Below are 13,701 nucleotides of genomic sequence, written 5' to 3'. Positions count from 1 at the left end.
TCGAAACTTAAAAGAATAGAGTAAATAAAGCTACAAAACAAACACAATTTCTCAAACTTATGGATGTCTGCACAAAAAGTTAGGCATCTTAAACATTATCACATTTATATAGCAGCATATATTCTTACGTCCACTAGTAAAAAGAAGTAAAAACCCAAAAGTTGCATTGCTTTTCCGCGCTGTGGAAGGTAAATAGTTAATCTAGTCCTTTGTGTCATAAACAGAAAGTCAGAATGACCCTGAAAGTTCATTTTTAAGTGTCGGAGGACATTTTGACCTCATTTACAAGCAACACAACAGAAACTTAACATATAAAGTCAATAAAAGCAGGAGGCTGGCTGAAGATTTGCTCATGGAGTGAACCAGATCAGGGAACATCAGAAGCAGATGGGTTCTGATTCTGGAGTCCAGAGATTGGAGCTCCCTGTGCATGGGTTCTTGTTTTGAGTTTAAATGAGCAGAAAACCAGAAGTTGAACATTCACATGTTTCATTTTAATGAAAACATTTGCTCTCCATAAAGACACATTTGCACATAAAGAGAACACAGCAAACATAAAAAACATCGTTCTTCATAACGGCTCCAACTAGAGGATTCTATAAAGACACTTGAACTATAAAACATATTTACTGCAAAGTTAACCCTTAAGTCTGAAGGCTGCCCCATCACCAACAAGCACGTCGTATATCTGATCTTCTGCAGTCTTTGCTTTATTTTTCTGACCTTTCATAAAAACAATATCGTCGCTCCACTTTTCTAACTGTGATGAGAGGAAACAAACTGTGTGGAAATCAAATATACAGGTGAGGGGAACGAATGCCCCGCTTTATTTTCCTGAACACTTCAGCAGATTCTGCAGGAGCTCCTCAGGAAGCCTGTTTGAGGAGATTCAGCTGAGTGTCCTGGAGGATCATCCCTTCCTTTGGAGACATTTTGGAGCTTTGGTCAGAACCCCTGTGTTCATAAAAATAACAGAGATTCATCAGAGGTCCTCAGCATGTTCTCACACCTGTCTGAACAAATCAAACTAAGCGTTCTTTTTGTGGTGAAGCGATTGTTGCTTGATCTTACCACTCCTCCACGTCTTGCACTGTGTCGGGGAGATGCATGCCGAGTGTTTCTGGTAGGAATATTGCAGCTATGCCAGAGAGGATCGGAGCTCCCCCATAGATCAGACCTGGCAGCCAAGGTACGTGGTCCCCGGTGAGAAGCACCATGGGGGCAACCATGGCTCCAACACGGGCCATCATGGACACCCAGCCCATCCCGTTCTGACTGAGACAGGAAAACACATCCAGCAGTTCAACCAGAGGTTTGTGTCAGTTAAACAACAGAAGATTCAAGGAAAACATGTGTTCAACTCCAGGGCAGTTACAGTTATTTTACATCGAAGTCCATTTACGCTAGTAATCCAGTCCAGACTGAGAGACCATCTAAAGGCTCAGGCACCCTTTACAGGTGTTCTGGGTTCATTAGCTGATTAGAGTGTAACACTTTGAGCCTGGAATATTGAACCTTTTCACAATATTCTGAGATTTTGAAATGTGTGTCTTTACAGAATCATCACAATTATAACAAATGAAGGCTGAAATATCTGGCTTCGTGTGGAAGGAGTCTATCTCATTTGTTGTTAGGTTGAATTACTGACATTACTGAACTTTTGCACGTTCCTCTAATTATTCCGGTTTCACCTGTACATCCAACAAGCAGCTCTGTGTGATCAAGCAGGGCTGCCTGCTCTCAGGCAATGAGTGTGACACATGCATTTGACTGTCCTCACACACTTGCCTCAACCCCAATTTCTCACGCTGAAAAAAGTAAATCTATCTAAGCTACACATTGCATCGCACCACATTACCTACAGCGCTGCTAGTCCAGTTTTAAATGGACTTCTTATGAGTGATAAGGGGGATTTTCCGCCCTCTAGTGGAGAAAAGCGAGCAGTAAAATCTAGTAGTAAACCATTTAGAGATTAATCTTAGCTTCTCTCTTTTTACCTTTAAAATTCTCCATATTCTAGTGAAGCTGGAAAAATATCCTAATGTTATTTGACTTCTTGTAAATATCAATATTAAGGAGAAAATTAAGATGGAGAATAGAGGACTGCACTAATAAAGTTACAATAGTTAGTAGAAACTACTTGCTGTAAACATATCGATGCAAATGACTGTGCTGAGATGCCAAAACAACAACAAAATAATAATTATAACAACAACAACAACAACAACAACAATAATAATAATAATAATAATAATAATAATAATAATAATAATAATGATAACGTAAGTGAACAGGGCTATAAAAGTAATTTTCTGATCTGCTTTGCATGCGAATCACACATAATTTGTATTTCAGTTTAAGTGAAAAATATTATTGTGTTTTGACAAAGTCTGTCACGTAATTAGATATTTATTTTCTTGTAAAAATTCATAATTAAAAAGCTTCTTTTTTATATAAATAAACTTTTAATTTATTTACTTTTGATCTGATGTTTGATTATATTGATGGACACATACTCTGTCCATAAGGTGCTTATACAGTGGTGTGAAAAACTATTTGTCCCCTTCCTGATTTCTTATTCTTTTGCATGTTTGTCACACAAAATGTTTCTGATCATCAAACACATTTAATCATTAGTCAAAGATAACACGAGTAAACACAAAATGCAGTTTTGAAATGATGGTTTTTATTATTTAGGGAGAGAACAAAATCCAAACCTACATTGCCCTGTGTGAAAAAGTAATTGCCCCCTTTGTTAAAAAATAACCCAACTGTGTGCTTCACACCTGAGTTCAGTTTCTGTAGCTACCCCCAAGCCTGATTACTGCCACACCTGTTTCAATCAAGAAATCACTTAAATATGAGCTGTCTGACACAGAGAAGTAGAACAAAAGCACCTTAAAAGCTAGACATCATGCCAAGATCCAAAGAAATTCAAGAACAAATGAGAACAAAAGTAATTGAGATCTATCAGTCTGGTAAAGGTTATGAAGCCATTTCTAAAGCTTTGGGACTCCAGCGAACCACAGTGAGAGCCATTATCCACAAATGGCAACAACATGGAAATGTGGTAAACCTTCCCAGGAGTGCCCAAAATTACCCCAAGAGCGCAGAGATAACTCATCCGAGAGGTCACATAAGACCCCAGGACAAGAACTGCAGGCCTCACTTGCCTCAGTTAAGGTCAGTGTTCACGACTCCACCATAAGAAAGAGACTGGGCAAAAATGGCCTGCACAGCAGATTTCCAAGACGCAAACCACTGTTAAGCAAAAAGAGCATTAGGGCTCGTCTCAATTTTGCTAAGAACCATCTCAATGATTTCCTAGACTTTTGGGATAATACCTTGTGGACTGATGAGACAAAAGTTGAACTTTTTGGAAGGCAAATGTCCCATTACATCTGGCGTAGAAGTAACACAGCATTTCAGACAAAGAACATCATACCAACAGTAAAATACGGTGGTGGTAGTGTGATGGTCTGGGGTTGTTTTGCTGCTTCAGGAACTGGAAGGCTTGCTGTGATAAATGGAACCATGAATTCTACTGTCTACCAAAACATCCTGAAGGAGAATGTCCGGCCATCTGTTCATCAACAACAGCTGAAGCCATCTTGGGTGCTGCAGCAGGACAATGACCCAAAACGCACCAGCAAATCCACCTCTGAATGGCTGAAGAACAACAAAATGAAGACTTTGGAGTGGCCTAGTCAAAGTCCTGACCAGAATCCTATTGAGATGCTATGGCATGACCTTAAAAAGGCGGTTCATTCTAGAAAACCCTCAAATAAAGCTGAATTACAACAATTCTGCAAAAATGAGTGGGCCAAAATTTGTCCAGGGCGCTGTAAATGACTCGTAGCAAGTTATCGCAAATGCTTGATTGCAGTTATTGCTGCTAAGGGAGGCCCAACCAGTTATTAGGTTCAGGGGGTGATTACTTTTTCACACAGGGCAATGTACGTTTGGATTTTGTTCTCTCCCTAAATAATAAAAACCATCATTTCAAAACTGCGTTTTGTGTTTACTTGTGTTATCTTTGACTAATGGTTAAATGTGCTTGATGATCAGAAACATTTTGTCTGACAAACATGCAAAAGAATAAGAAATCAGGAAGGGGGCAAATAGTTTTTCACACCACTGTATGTCTTATTTGGGTCAACAGGGAGCATATAGAGAACAGTTAGTATCTAGCTTTTGAGAGTTGTGAATTTCCGCCCTCTGCTGGAGACAACCAGTGCCTACAGCATTTATAATCAAAACCTGTAGATTCCTGAAAATTTAGAAAATTTCCGAAAGTCGTTCCTATGAATGAAATTCAGAATGTTCGTACGAACGGTCAAAATCCTGTTTTATAAAACATGTTCCTCCACAACTGTCTGATGGTAAATTCCACCTGTGGTACCCAGGCGCTCATGTCCGTTATTAGTTATTTACATGTAGGAACGCCCTCAATTAACCATATTTGGTCACGCAACATCCTCAGCTCGTGATGGGATTGCCTAGCCTGGCCTGCCAGACCCCTCCTCTCTTTAATTCTGCACAGAGGGAGAGTCTGGTAACTCAGGCAGAGAGGCACATGAGGGGCGGGACTAGCCAGCTCAAAAATAACCAATCAGAAAAAAGACGAAAACACCGACTGTACCGCACAACACTGTAGTTTTTTAGCTGTAGTAAAATAATGGCGTCAACGGCGCAAATATCTTTTTTTTTAGAAGAAAATCTTTTAGTGCTTCTACTTGTGGTTCTAAAGACATTCACGTCATTCAGAACAAAGGAACGAGCTGCAGCGAACTCCGCCACTTTCTTCGTTGTTTATGAGAAACTGAGCGTTGCTGTGCGTGACGTCCGCAACACTGTAGTTTTTTTAGCTGTAGTCAAAAATTACGTCTGGCGACGGCACAAACATCTTTCTTTAGAAGAAAGGCTTTCAGCACTTCTACTTGTTGTGGTTTTAAAGACGTGTCCCAATCATTTAGACCAGAGGAAAGAGCCGCAACAAATTCCGCTTCAGTCGCCATGTTCGACAAACTCGGCATTATGGTGTGTGAAGTACGCTACTTAGCGCTGATTGGCTCGGTTAGAATTCCCAGGGAGTGGGGTTATTTGAATAGGAGAGTTCCCAGACCCTTTGTGCTTTGATGGAGACTGAGGAGGAGATGAACTGCAGCGGTGAATCACAGACTAGCTGCCCTCATATTTGCAGTGAACGTGTTTTTATCGGGTAAGATTAACGTTCATGTATTTCGTGAGGAAGACAGCCACAAACGTGATGCGTTCATGCAACGTATTCATAATCCTGGGGGGATATTTCACCACGGAGGACGCACGGTACCGTCCACTGTAGTGAAATGCGAGATGATTATTACAATATTAATACTCTAATGTAGGATTACGTGTGTTAAAATGATGTTATTTATTTAGTACGAGCATCACTGTTCAGAGATCTTCTCATCCCGGCGTGAGAGCAGCAGCTGAACTTGGTGAAACCACCAGCACCAAAAACTGGAAGGGATCCAGACTTTTTTTTATCAGCTTTTTTGTAAAGTGAAATCCTTTTTATATCATAACGTTTTAAATCTAGTGGGGTGAATTTGGCAAAGTTGGCTGCTTGTTTACATCGGTGAACAGCTGCACAGAGAACTTAAGCTAACGTTCGTAAGCTAGCTAACATACACCTCTATGAGCCCCGCCTAGGTGTGCTTCTTCTGACAACTGAACTGGGCTTGAACTTGTTGAAGGAATGCTAAAGATCACTAAAACAATTTCAGGCTTTACTTTCCCCTTTGTTTAGTCCTGGTATCCCTCACTGTTTACAGGCTTTTGCCGTCCAGTATGGTGGACCCACGTGATTAGGTGTTGTAGGTGCAATGGGTCAAGGGAGCCCAAGTCTCCTCCCTTCCAGTCGGCTCATGGGCCCTCAGAAAAAAACAACAAAAAATTAATGCAAATCAATGGGGCTAAAAAAAAAAAAAGCTATTTTCTAATTTGCTTTGTCTTAGGCACCTATGTTGTACTTCTATTTAAATGAAAAGTAATAATGGGAGTTTCGACCTCGCCAGTCACATACTTTGAGATTTATCATCCTGTAAAAGTTCGCTGTTAGAATTACTACAGATCAGACATCGGCACCATGACGTCGCCACAGAATCTCCTCTCCTGTAGCATAGCTGCTACTTACCACATGGCCAGATTTATCGTGGTTCTTTCCTCCTGAAGGAAGGATTTGAAGTTTGTAGAACTTACAGCCCTTTTTCCTCAGTTTTCTCCGTGCCTGATTCGATGACGTCGCTTTCGTGAAGCGCATTTGTAGTCCTGGACTTATTTTCATTCAAAAGCTAAAATAACGTTCACCCCATTCGAAAATAAGCATGTTCTTGGTATAAAAATGTCTTTAAAATTCACCAACATCATATGTGAAATCCATGGCACATAACAAGCTGAATTAGAAAATAGCATTTTTAGCCCCATTGACTTGCATTCATTTTTTGTTCTTCTGGGGACCCGTGGTCCGGAAGTAGATGGTGTGACTTGGGCTCCCTATGACAGAGACAGTCACACAAACACAGAATTTTTTTTTTTAGAAGGTACACTGTACACATTTTTGTTTTAAACAGGTAAATCAATGATTTATTTAGATTTCACAATAAAAGTATAAATACTCAAATAAATTAAGTAAAAAACTAATCCCATCAACTGGATGGAAACACGAGAACTCGGTCCTTTATACTGTAATCTGGCTTTTGAGAGAAGGGATTTTCCCGCCTTCTGCTGGAGTTGAGCCATTACTGCAGCATTCATAAGCCACACCTGTAGATTCTTTAAAAATAAACCATACCACTTAAACATAACTATGAATTTTAAATCTGAATTAATAACATAGGTAGTGTAGATAATAGGAAGTCCAGAATGTCTTCACCAATACAAACTACTTAAATACTTCAAATCAATTGATCTTTTTCAACGATTTTTGTTCAACAGGATTAAATCACCAAGCTACAGCAGAAGATATCAGCAGCTAGCTAACAGCACTGTAAAACAAATCAAATCAGATCCGCCCTCTAGCGGCCACAGGGCGAAACTAAAGCCACTGTAATATATTCTTAATAAATTCAATGAACTTAATAATGATACAAAAAATATGTATTTAGATCCAGATTTTTTCAGCATAGGTTTGTATTTTCTAATGAAACATGCCAGGTGTAAAACTATTAATTAGTTTAAAGACCAATTACATCTAATAAACACACACACACACACACACACACACACACACACACACACACACACACACACACACACACACACACACACTTATGCAGACAGATTTTTCTTCTTTAAAAAAGGTCCATGTTTTGTTTTAAACTGGAAAAGCATTCATGTATTTGGACTTGTAAACTATTCAAAAAACAAATAAAACAAAACAAAGAACCAAATACAAATAAAAAATAATTTGGGAAAAAGCTTCTGAATAACTGAGTAACCACTGATTTCATTTGATAATCTTTTTTGATCAGATAAATTCATCATTTAAATAATATGCAATATATAGTAATTATATCTTTAAAAGGGCAAATTTAAAGACAAGTAAAATTGAGTAACTATGTTCACATTTGTGGACGTGTGTGTGAATGAGTGAAGCACCTTGGGGGGTTGTGGAACCCTGGAAGGTGCCATTCAAATACAGGTCATTTAAAATAACTGCTGAAGGTAAAAGAAACTCATTTTAAAATCTGTCTTATTCTAAATAAAGCTGAAAGTAACATTAGCAACATGCCTTTTCTGTACGAATTGACCACTTTGCTATAAGCTTACTAAAACAAAACATCCATCGTCTTTGCCCGCTTACCCTCTCAGGGTCGTGGGGGGCTGGTGCCTATCTCTGGCTGCCTCTGGGCATGCAGGTGGGGTACACCCTGGACAGATTGCCAGTCCATTGCAGGGCAACACAGAGACACACAGTACAAACAACCAAACACACACACACACACACACACACACACACACACACACACACACACACACACACACACACACACACACACACACACACACACACACACACACACACTCACAGGACAATTTAGAGAGACCAATGAACCTAACAGTCATGTTTTTGGACTGTGGGAGGAAGTCAGAGCACCCGGAGAAAACTCATACAATCACAGGGAGAACATGCAGACTCCATGCAGAAAGACCTCAGGTCAGAATTTGAACCTAGGACCTTTTTGCTGCAGGGCAGCAGCTCTAACCACTGCACCGCTGTGCAGTCCCCCCCCAAAAACCCAAAACATAATGTAACATAAATGTTTACCAGTAAAAATTTACGCACATGTTACTTCCTCATTATATAATTTTCTTTGATATGTTTTGCTTACAATTAAATAACATTTAGGTTTTTTTTACATAGCAAACTGTGATTACAGCATCTGTTCTGCCTCTGAAAATTAAATCTGCCCTAATATCGCTTTGTATTTTTTCACTGCAAGACTACTGTGTAAGTTTGCCCCATACACACACACACACACACACACACACACACACACACACACACACACACCCACACGCGCACACACACACACACACACACACACACATACACACACACACACACACACACACACACACACACTCACACACACACACACACACACGCGCACACACACACACACACACACACACACACACACACACACACACACACTCACACACACACACACACACACACACACACACACACACACACACTCACACACACACACACACACACACACACACACACACACACACACACACACACACACACACACACACACACTCACACACACACACACACACACACTCACACACACACACACACACACACAACTGTTTTCAATGTTGGCAGCCCTGATCAAGTGACAGCAGTTGCTACAGCCTTTTGTATTGTTGTCAGTTCAGAGTAGCCAGACTTGTCACTAGGGGGCCTCAGTGAGATTTAGAGGGAATTGAGGAGGAGAGGTGCTGCTGAAATGTGTGGATGACATTTATGATAAGAACTCCTGTAAAATAAGAAATGGACAATTTGAGCTCGAGGAAAGTCATTGTTGACATTTATGGCTTATTTGTAACATTAATTTAAATTAAACTAAAATGACTGAAACTAAAACTTAAGAAAAAGAAAGATTCAGTGCTTTTGCCACCAGGACCTTCATGAGAAGCTCAACATGGTGACAACAAAAATCTGCTGTTGATGACTTTCAAGGATTTTATTGGGACACTCTCTGAGTTACACATTTATCCAACACAACTGTTCAATTGAAATGCTCCCTGAGACGACCTGTGTTGGGAATCGGTGTTTTAGAAGTGGACTGGACTGAATTTTATTCTGTAAAGGAAGTTTTCGTCAAATCAGTGATCAGAAGATATAGACGACAGCCCAAATCGTAAGCCTCTACGTGGAGTAGTGTATTTTTTTTTCAGAAGTCTTGATTTTATTTTTTTGACAAATCCCAAAACATGAATGAGTTTGTGGGTCTTTGTGTAAGACTAATTTGATGTCATGTGAGCAGAAGTCCACCAGACATTTTGTTTTGCAAAAGTTTTGCGTCAGTTTTAGATCGAGGCTATTTTTACTTACAGAAAACATCTTTTAACAAGCACAGGAAGGGTTCTGTTTCAGGTCGTGTTCCCATAGCTCAAACACGGTTCTGTGTGCAGTAATGGTGAATGATTGAACACGAGCCGTCACTGTGTAACATTTGATTTGCTCATTTAACCTCTGACCTGTCCTTAGACAACCCCCCTCATCAGAGCACCAAACCCCCCATCACAACCCTCACCCCAGAAAGGGAGGAATGGGGGAAACCCAGCCATGCCTGTCCAGAGAAACAACATCAGACAGACTCTCAGTGAAAGATCTAATCCCAGCACTCTCCACTTGTCAGAAACATTTTAAGGGACAATTTTGGAGTTTTCACGCTGATTTCTGCCCATGCAGCTGTTAGCCAACATCTGCATATGGTCGGTCCCATCTCGTATCTAATCACATCCTTATCTCATACCTGAGCTCTGTGTGAAAAACCTTCTCATCCCTGTCCTTCGTTCATTACACCATTATCCTGGCAAAAATGTGATCAGTCAGAAACTCAGATAAAATCAGAAACGCTACAGCTGGCTAGCCAGAACACAGTCCCGTGTGAGTGACTGCCACGTGAAATTGAATATTGTAGTATTTAAGTTAAGTTTGTTGGAGCAGCAAAGTCATACAGCCCTAATCCTTAACTGAAGTAACATCTTATTCTCCTTTCATTTATTTGTAGCTTCAACATCAGCTTAAAGGAAGAGTGTTTTGTGTCCAACAGTGGAGTCTTGGCCCTAACTTAGGAAACCGTAGGTTTCATTAATCTCTGTTTATTTATTTATTTTTAATTAAAACATTTTTAAATGAAAACAACAACAGCTTAATGATTAAAGTTTGTGACGTTTCCACAAAAATTCCTTAAAGCTGTAAACTAAAAAACTATTGGACCACGTTTAATTTCCCACTGCTAGGTTTGTGTTCTGTTCTCTACAAACTCACCGGAGGATGGTTGGGTACAGCTCTCCTGAGTAAAGGTAACAGCAGTTAAAGGATGCAGCAAGACAACCTTTACCCACCACAGCCAGGCAGGTCCTTATGGTCTGCTTATCTGCACAGAAGTGGAACATCCATCAGATTAGTGACACGTTTCTGCAGAACCTTCTCACGCCCCTGAGCCCCTCGGGTCTGTGAAGTACCGTAAGGAACCAGTATGTTGATAAGAATGGTGATCCCTGCGATAACGAGGGCTCCGCTCTGGGATGGACGACGCCCAACATAACTCATGCACACGGTGATGACGACTTTAGCGGGGATGTCGACCGCTCCAAAGATCACCTGGATCAGGTAGATGTCCACACCAAACTTTTGAAGATCCATAGCAAGGCCGTAGTACGCGAAGCTGGTTGACAGCCTAAACACAGACGATGCTTTGTGACAGATCACATCCAGGCAATCCGTTTATGTGTTCTACAGGACAAACGGGACATGTACCAGACAACACTGAGGCAGATGGTCATGATCCGCATTTTGGGAGTGCGGAACAGATCCAGGACGGAGTATGAGCCTTGGACGTTGGACATCTCTTTTTTCATGGACTCCTGTAACATCTGTGCAAAAAGAGAGCATGTTTTAAAGCAAGGTTCATTCAAAATTACCAAAATACAACATTGTTTTACTTTGACATCAATCTTTTCTCCTTCTTCTTGGCGTCCGTTGAACCTGGCGACGCTTTTCAGGACCTCCACAGCTTCTTCAGGTTTGTTCTTTAGGGCTAGCCATCTTGAAGATTCATGAAACCACCTTCAGAACAAAAACCATTCTTATCTGTTTTAAGTCTAACATTTGTGTATTTCATTATGGAGGTTTGTTGTGAATTCGAGCTAGTAAGTCTAGTTGTATCTTTTTGGTGAAACTGTGGTATCGCACCATGAGAAGAGGAAAAAGGCGTAGAAGGGCAGCGACACCGCCAGAGTCAACCACCTCCAGTCCCTGATGAAGTAGGCAACGGCTGCCAGGATCAGCTGTCCCACCGTGTAACAGTAACCGGTCATCGTCCCGGTGACAGTACGCACACGCGTCGGGATCCACTCCACAACTTACAAATCAAGACATCAGAAATTAGAAATAACACATTTTGGACTCATCAGTGCACCATTGCCAGAAATTAAAATATAAATAGAATCTAAATGAATTTGGTTTTGCTTTTTTGTTTATTTTTAAATAATCTGAGACTGAAACAGTTAGAGTTCTTTTTTGTGCTGCCATTAGGATGTTCTCAATAGTACAGCTCTGTGTGTGTCTTCCATAAACACCACCGCTGGGTTGTTCCTTTACAAAATCACTTATAACGTAGTTTTATTAGGATGACTGTCTTACTGAGAGAAAAGGAGTTGAGCACCAGGCCAGACAGAGCCATGCCACAACCAAACCGGAACAAACAGAAGAGGGAGAAGGTGGATGAGAAAGCCGTGCACGTTCCTGAAACGGCCATGAGGAGATAAGAAATGAGCAGGAGGTTACGGCGCCCAAATCTGAAGGAGAAGAGTCATGAAACACATGAAGGAGCATTACTGATTTATAAAAGGCTCCATGGGTAATGAACTTTAAAACTAATACCTGTCTGAGAGGCTTCCAAAGATGAGAGCCCCCGCGAGCACACCGCCCATGTAAACTGTTTGTGCCATTTCCTTTAGAGAGCGCAGGTCGCACACTAAATCCCACTATGGGAGAGTAAACACATCAACATGTAATTATCTGCATAAGCATTCCCAGTTGGTGTCTGAGGAAGCATCCTTACATCAGATATGATGGTGGAGGTCATCACAGTCAGGTTATAGGACCAGCCGTCCATGCATTCCTGCAGGACACCATCCGAACCCTCCTCAGCTGAGCTCCCATTGTAATTCAGGAGGTGCCACTGTGGAGTCACGTATCGCTGGCATCTCTGTGGTCGCCCCGCTGGATCCAGTGGTACGGAGATCTGCAACGTTTCCTCTGGACTCAGCTGGAACCACGACAAGTTGGTGTGCGCACTGCAGTGGTGAGGGGGCACCAAGGCCACAAAGTTCTGCAGGAGGTTGTGACTAGCCATCATCAGGATGGGAATAGAAAGGAGAGTCACATGTAGGACCTGAAAACGTCCTGTGCTTCCAACCTGCTCCAGGAGGTCTGCAAAAGCCATGGCTTTGTGCTTTTAGAGCCTCTGCTCTTTCTTCAAGAAGGTTTAAAAATGCAGAGAATGTTTGTTTTTTTCCAGCATCTGTGGCAACACAAAATGATGTTTTATAAAAACTGACCACCAATCATCTTAATCCTTAAAATATTAACTAACGGGACTTACCGGATAGTGGAATCTTTCCAAAATGCAAACAAATGAAGTGAAAAGTTCCAGTGAGATCAAATCCCAACAAATGGTTCAAAACAAGTTTTTTTAAACAGGAAAAACTTAGAAAACTGGTTAGAAATAAAAAGGTCCTGCTCTTGCAGCGTTTGTAGAGACGTAATCAGCTTTAAGATTCCGAGATATCTGAACTTTGGATCATTTGACGCAACTTCTTAAAGTCTTAGCAGCTCTTTGAGTGAACTCTGAGGTGAAAGCGCCAAGTCGCAGCTGCTTAGGACTTGTTGAACTGTGTGAGTCCAACTGAGCAGCAGCATCAGGAGGGCAGCCTTAACTATCCTCTCCATGTGTTTCTGTGGTTGCTTAATGTGGATGATGTGTGTGTGTGTGTGTGTGTGTGTGTGTGTGTGTGTGTGTGTGTGTGTGTGTGTGTGTGTGTGTGTGTGTTGTGTTATGTAAGGTTGACAGGGACACATGAGGTAAACTCCTTTTCCCACTTTGCTTAACATTCTTCTTATCTTTGGCACTCAACCATGACGACTAGTTTGTTAGACTGAAGTTAAACAAGAACATGGAGTCAGTGATTGACATCCGTTGCAAAAGATGCTGATGAATGTTCAGCTGTTCAAATGCACTTTAACACTTCTGCTCCCTGTTTTCTCCCAACAGTCAATAAGTGTCCACAGGAGAAGTCGTGAAAAAATCTCTTTTATTTTCAATCCAATGACGTGTCAGGATAATCATTTGCTTTCGGCATGTCATCATGACTGACTGGAGCTCCTTGGTGATTAGTTAGGTGGAA

General features: G+C 41.0%; 1 protein-coding gene across 1 annotated transcript; it reads right to left on the bottom strand.

Annotated features, from left to right (window-relative positions):
• Nucleotides 1-472: 472 nt before the first annotated feature.
• slc22a6l (solute carrier family 22 member 6, like) lies at nucleotides 473-13,204 on the bottom strand. Its single transcript, XM_015960745.3, has 11 exons — nucleotides 12,900-13,204; nucleotides 12,357-12,818; nucleotides 12,176-12,279; nucleotides 11,936-12,090; nucleotides 11,486-11,654; nucleotides 11,236-11,359; nucleotides 11,051-11,166; nucleotides 10,756-10,970; nucleotides 10,559-10,667; nucleotides 1,072-1,275; nucleotides 473-954 (listed from the first exon to the last, which is right to left on the bottom strand). Exons 2-11 carry the CDS (start codon nucleotides 12,738-12,740, stop codon nucleotides 867-869), a joined length of 1,668 nt encoding a protein of 555 aa, XP_015816231.1. The 5' UTR covers nucleotides 12,741-12,818; nucleotides 12,900-13,204; the 3' UTR covers nucleotides 473-866.
• Between the last annotated feature and the right edge of the window lie 497 nt (nucleotides 13,205-13,701).

Source organism: Nothobranchius furzeri, chromosome 10 (assembly GCF_043380555.1).
Source record: "Nothobranchius furzeri strain GRZ-AD chromosome 10, NfurGRZ-RIMD1, whole genome shotgun sequence".
NCBI classification, from domain to species: domain Eukaryota; kingdom Metazoa; phylum Chordata; class Actinopteri; order Cyprinodontiformes; family Nothobranchiidae; genus Nothobranchius; species Nothobranchius furzeri.
The sequence above is the reverse complement of the archived record's forward strand: the minus strand, read 5'-3'. Positions and strand labels throughout refer to the sequence as shown.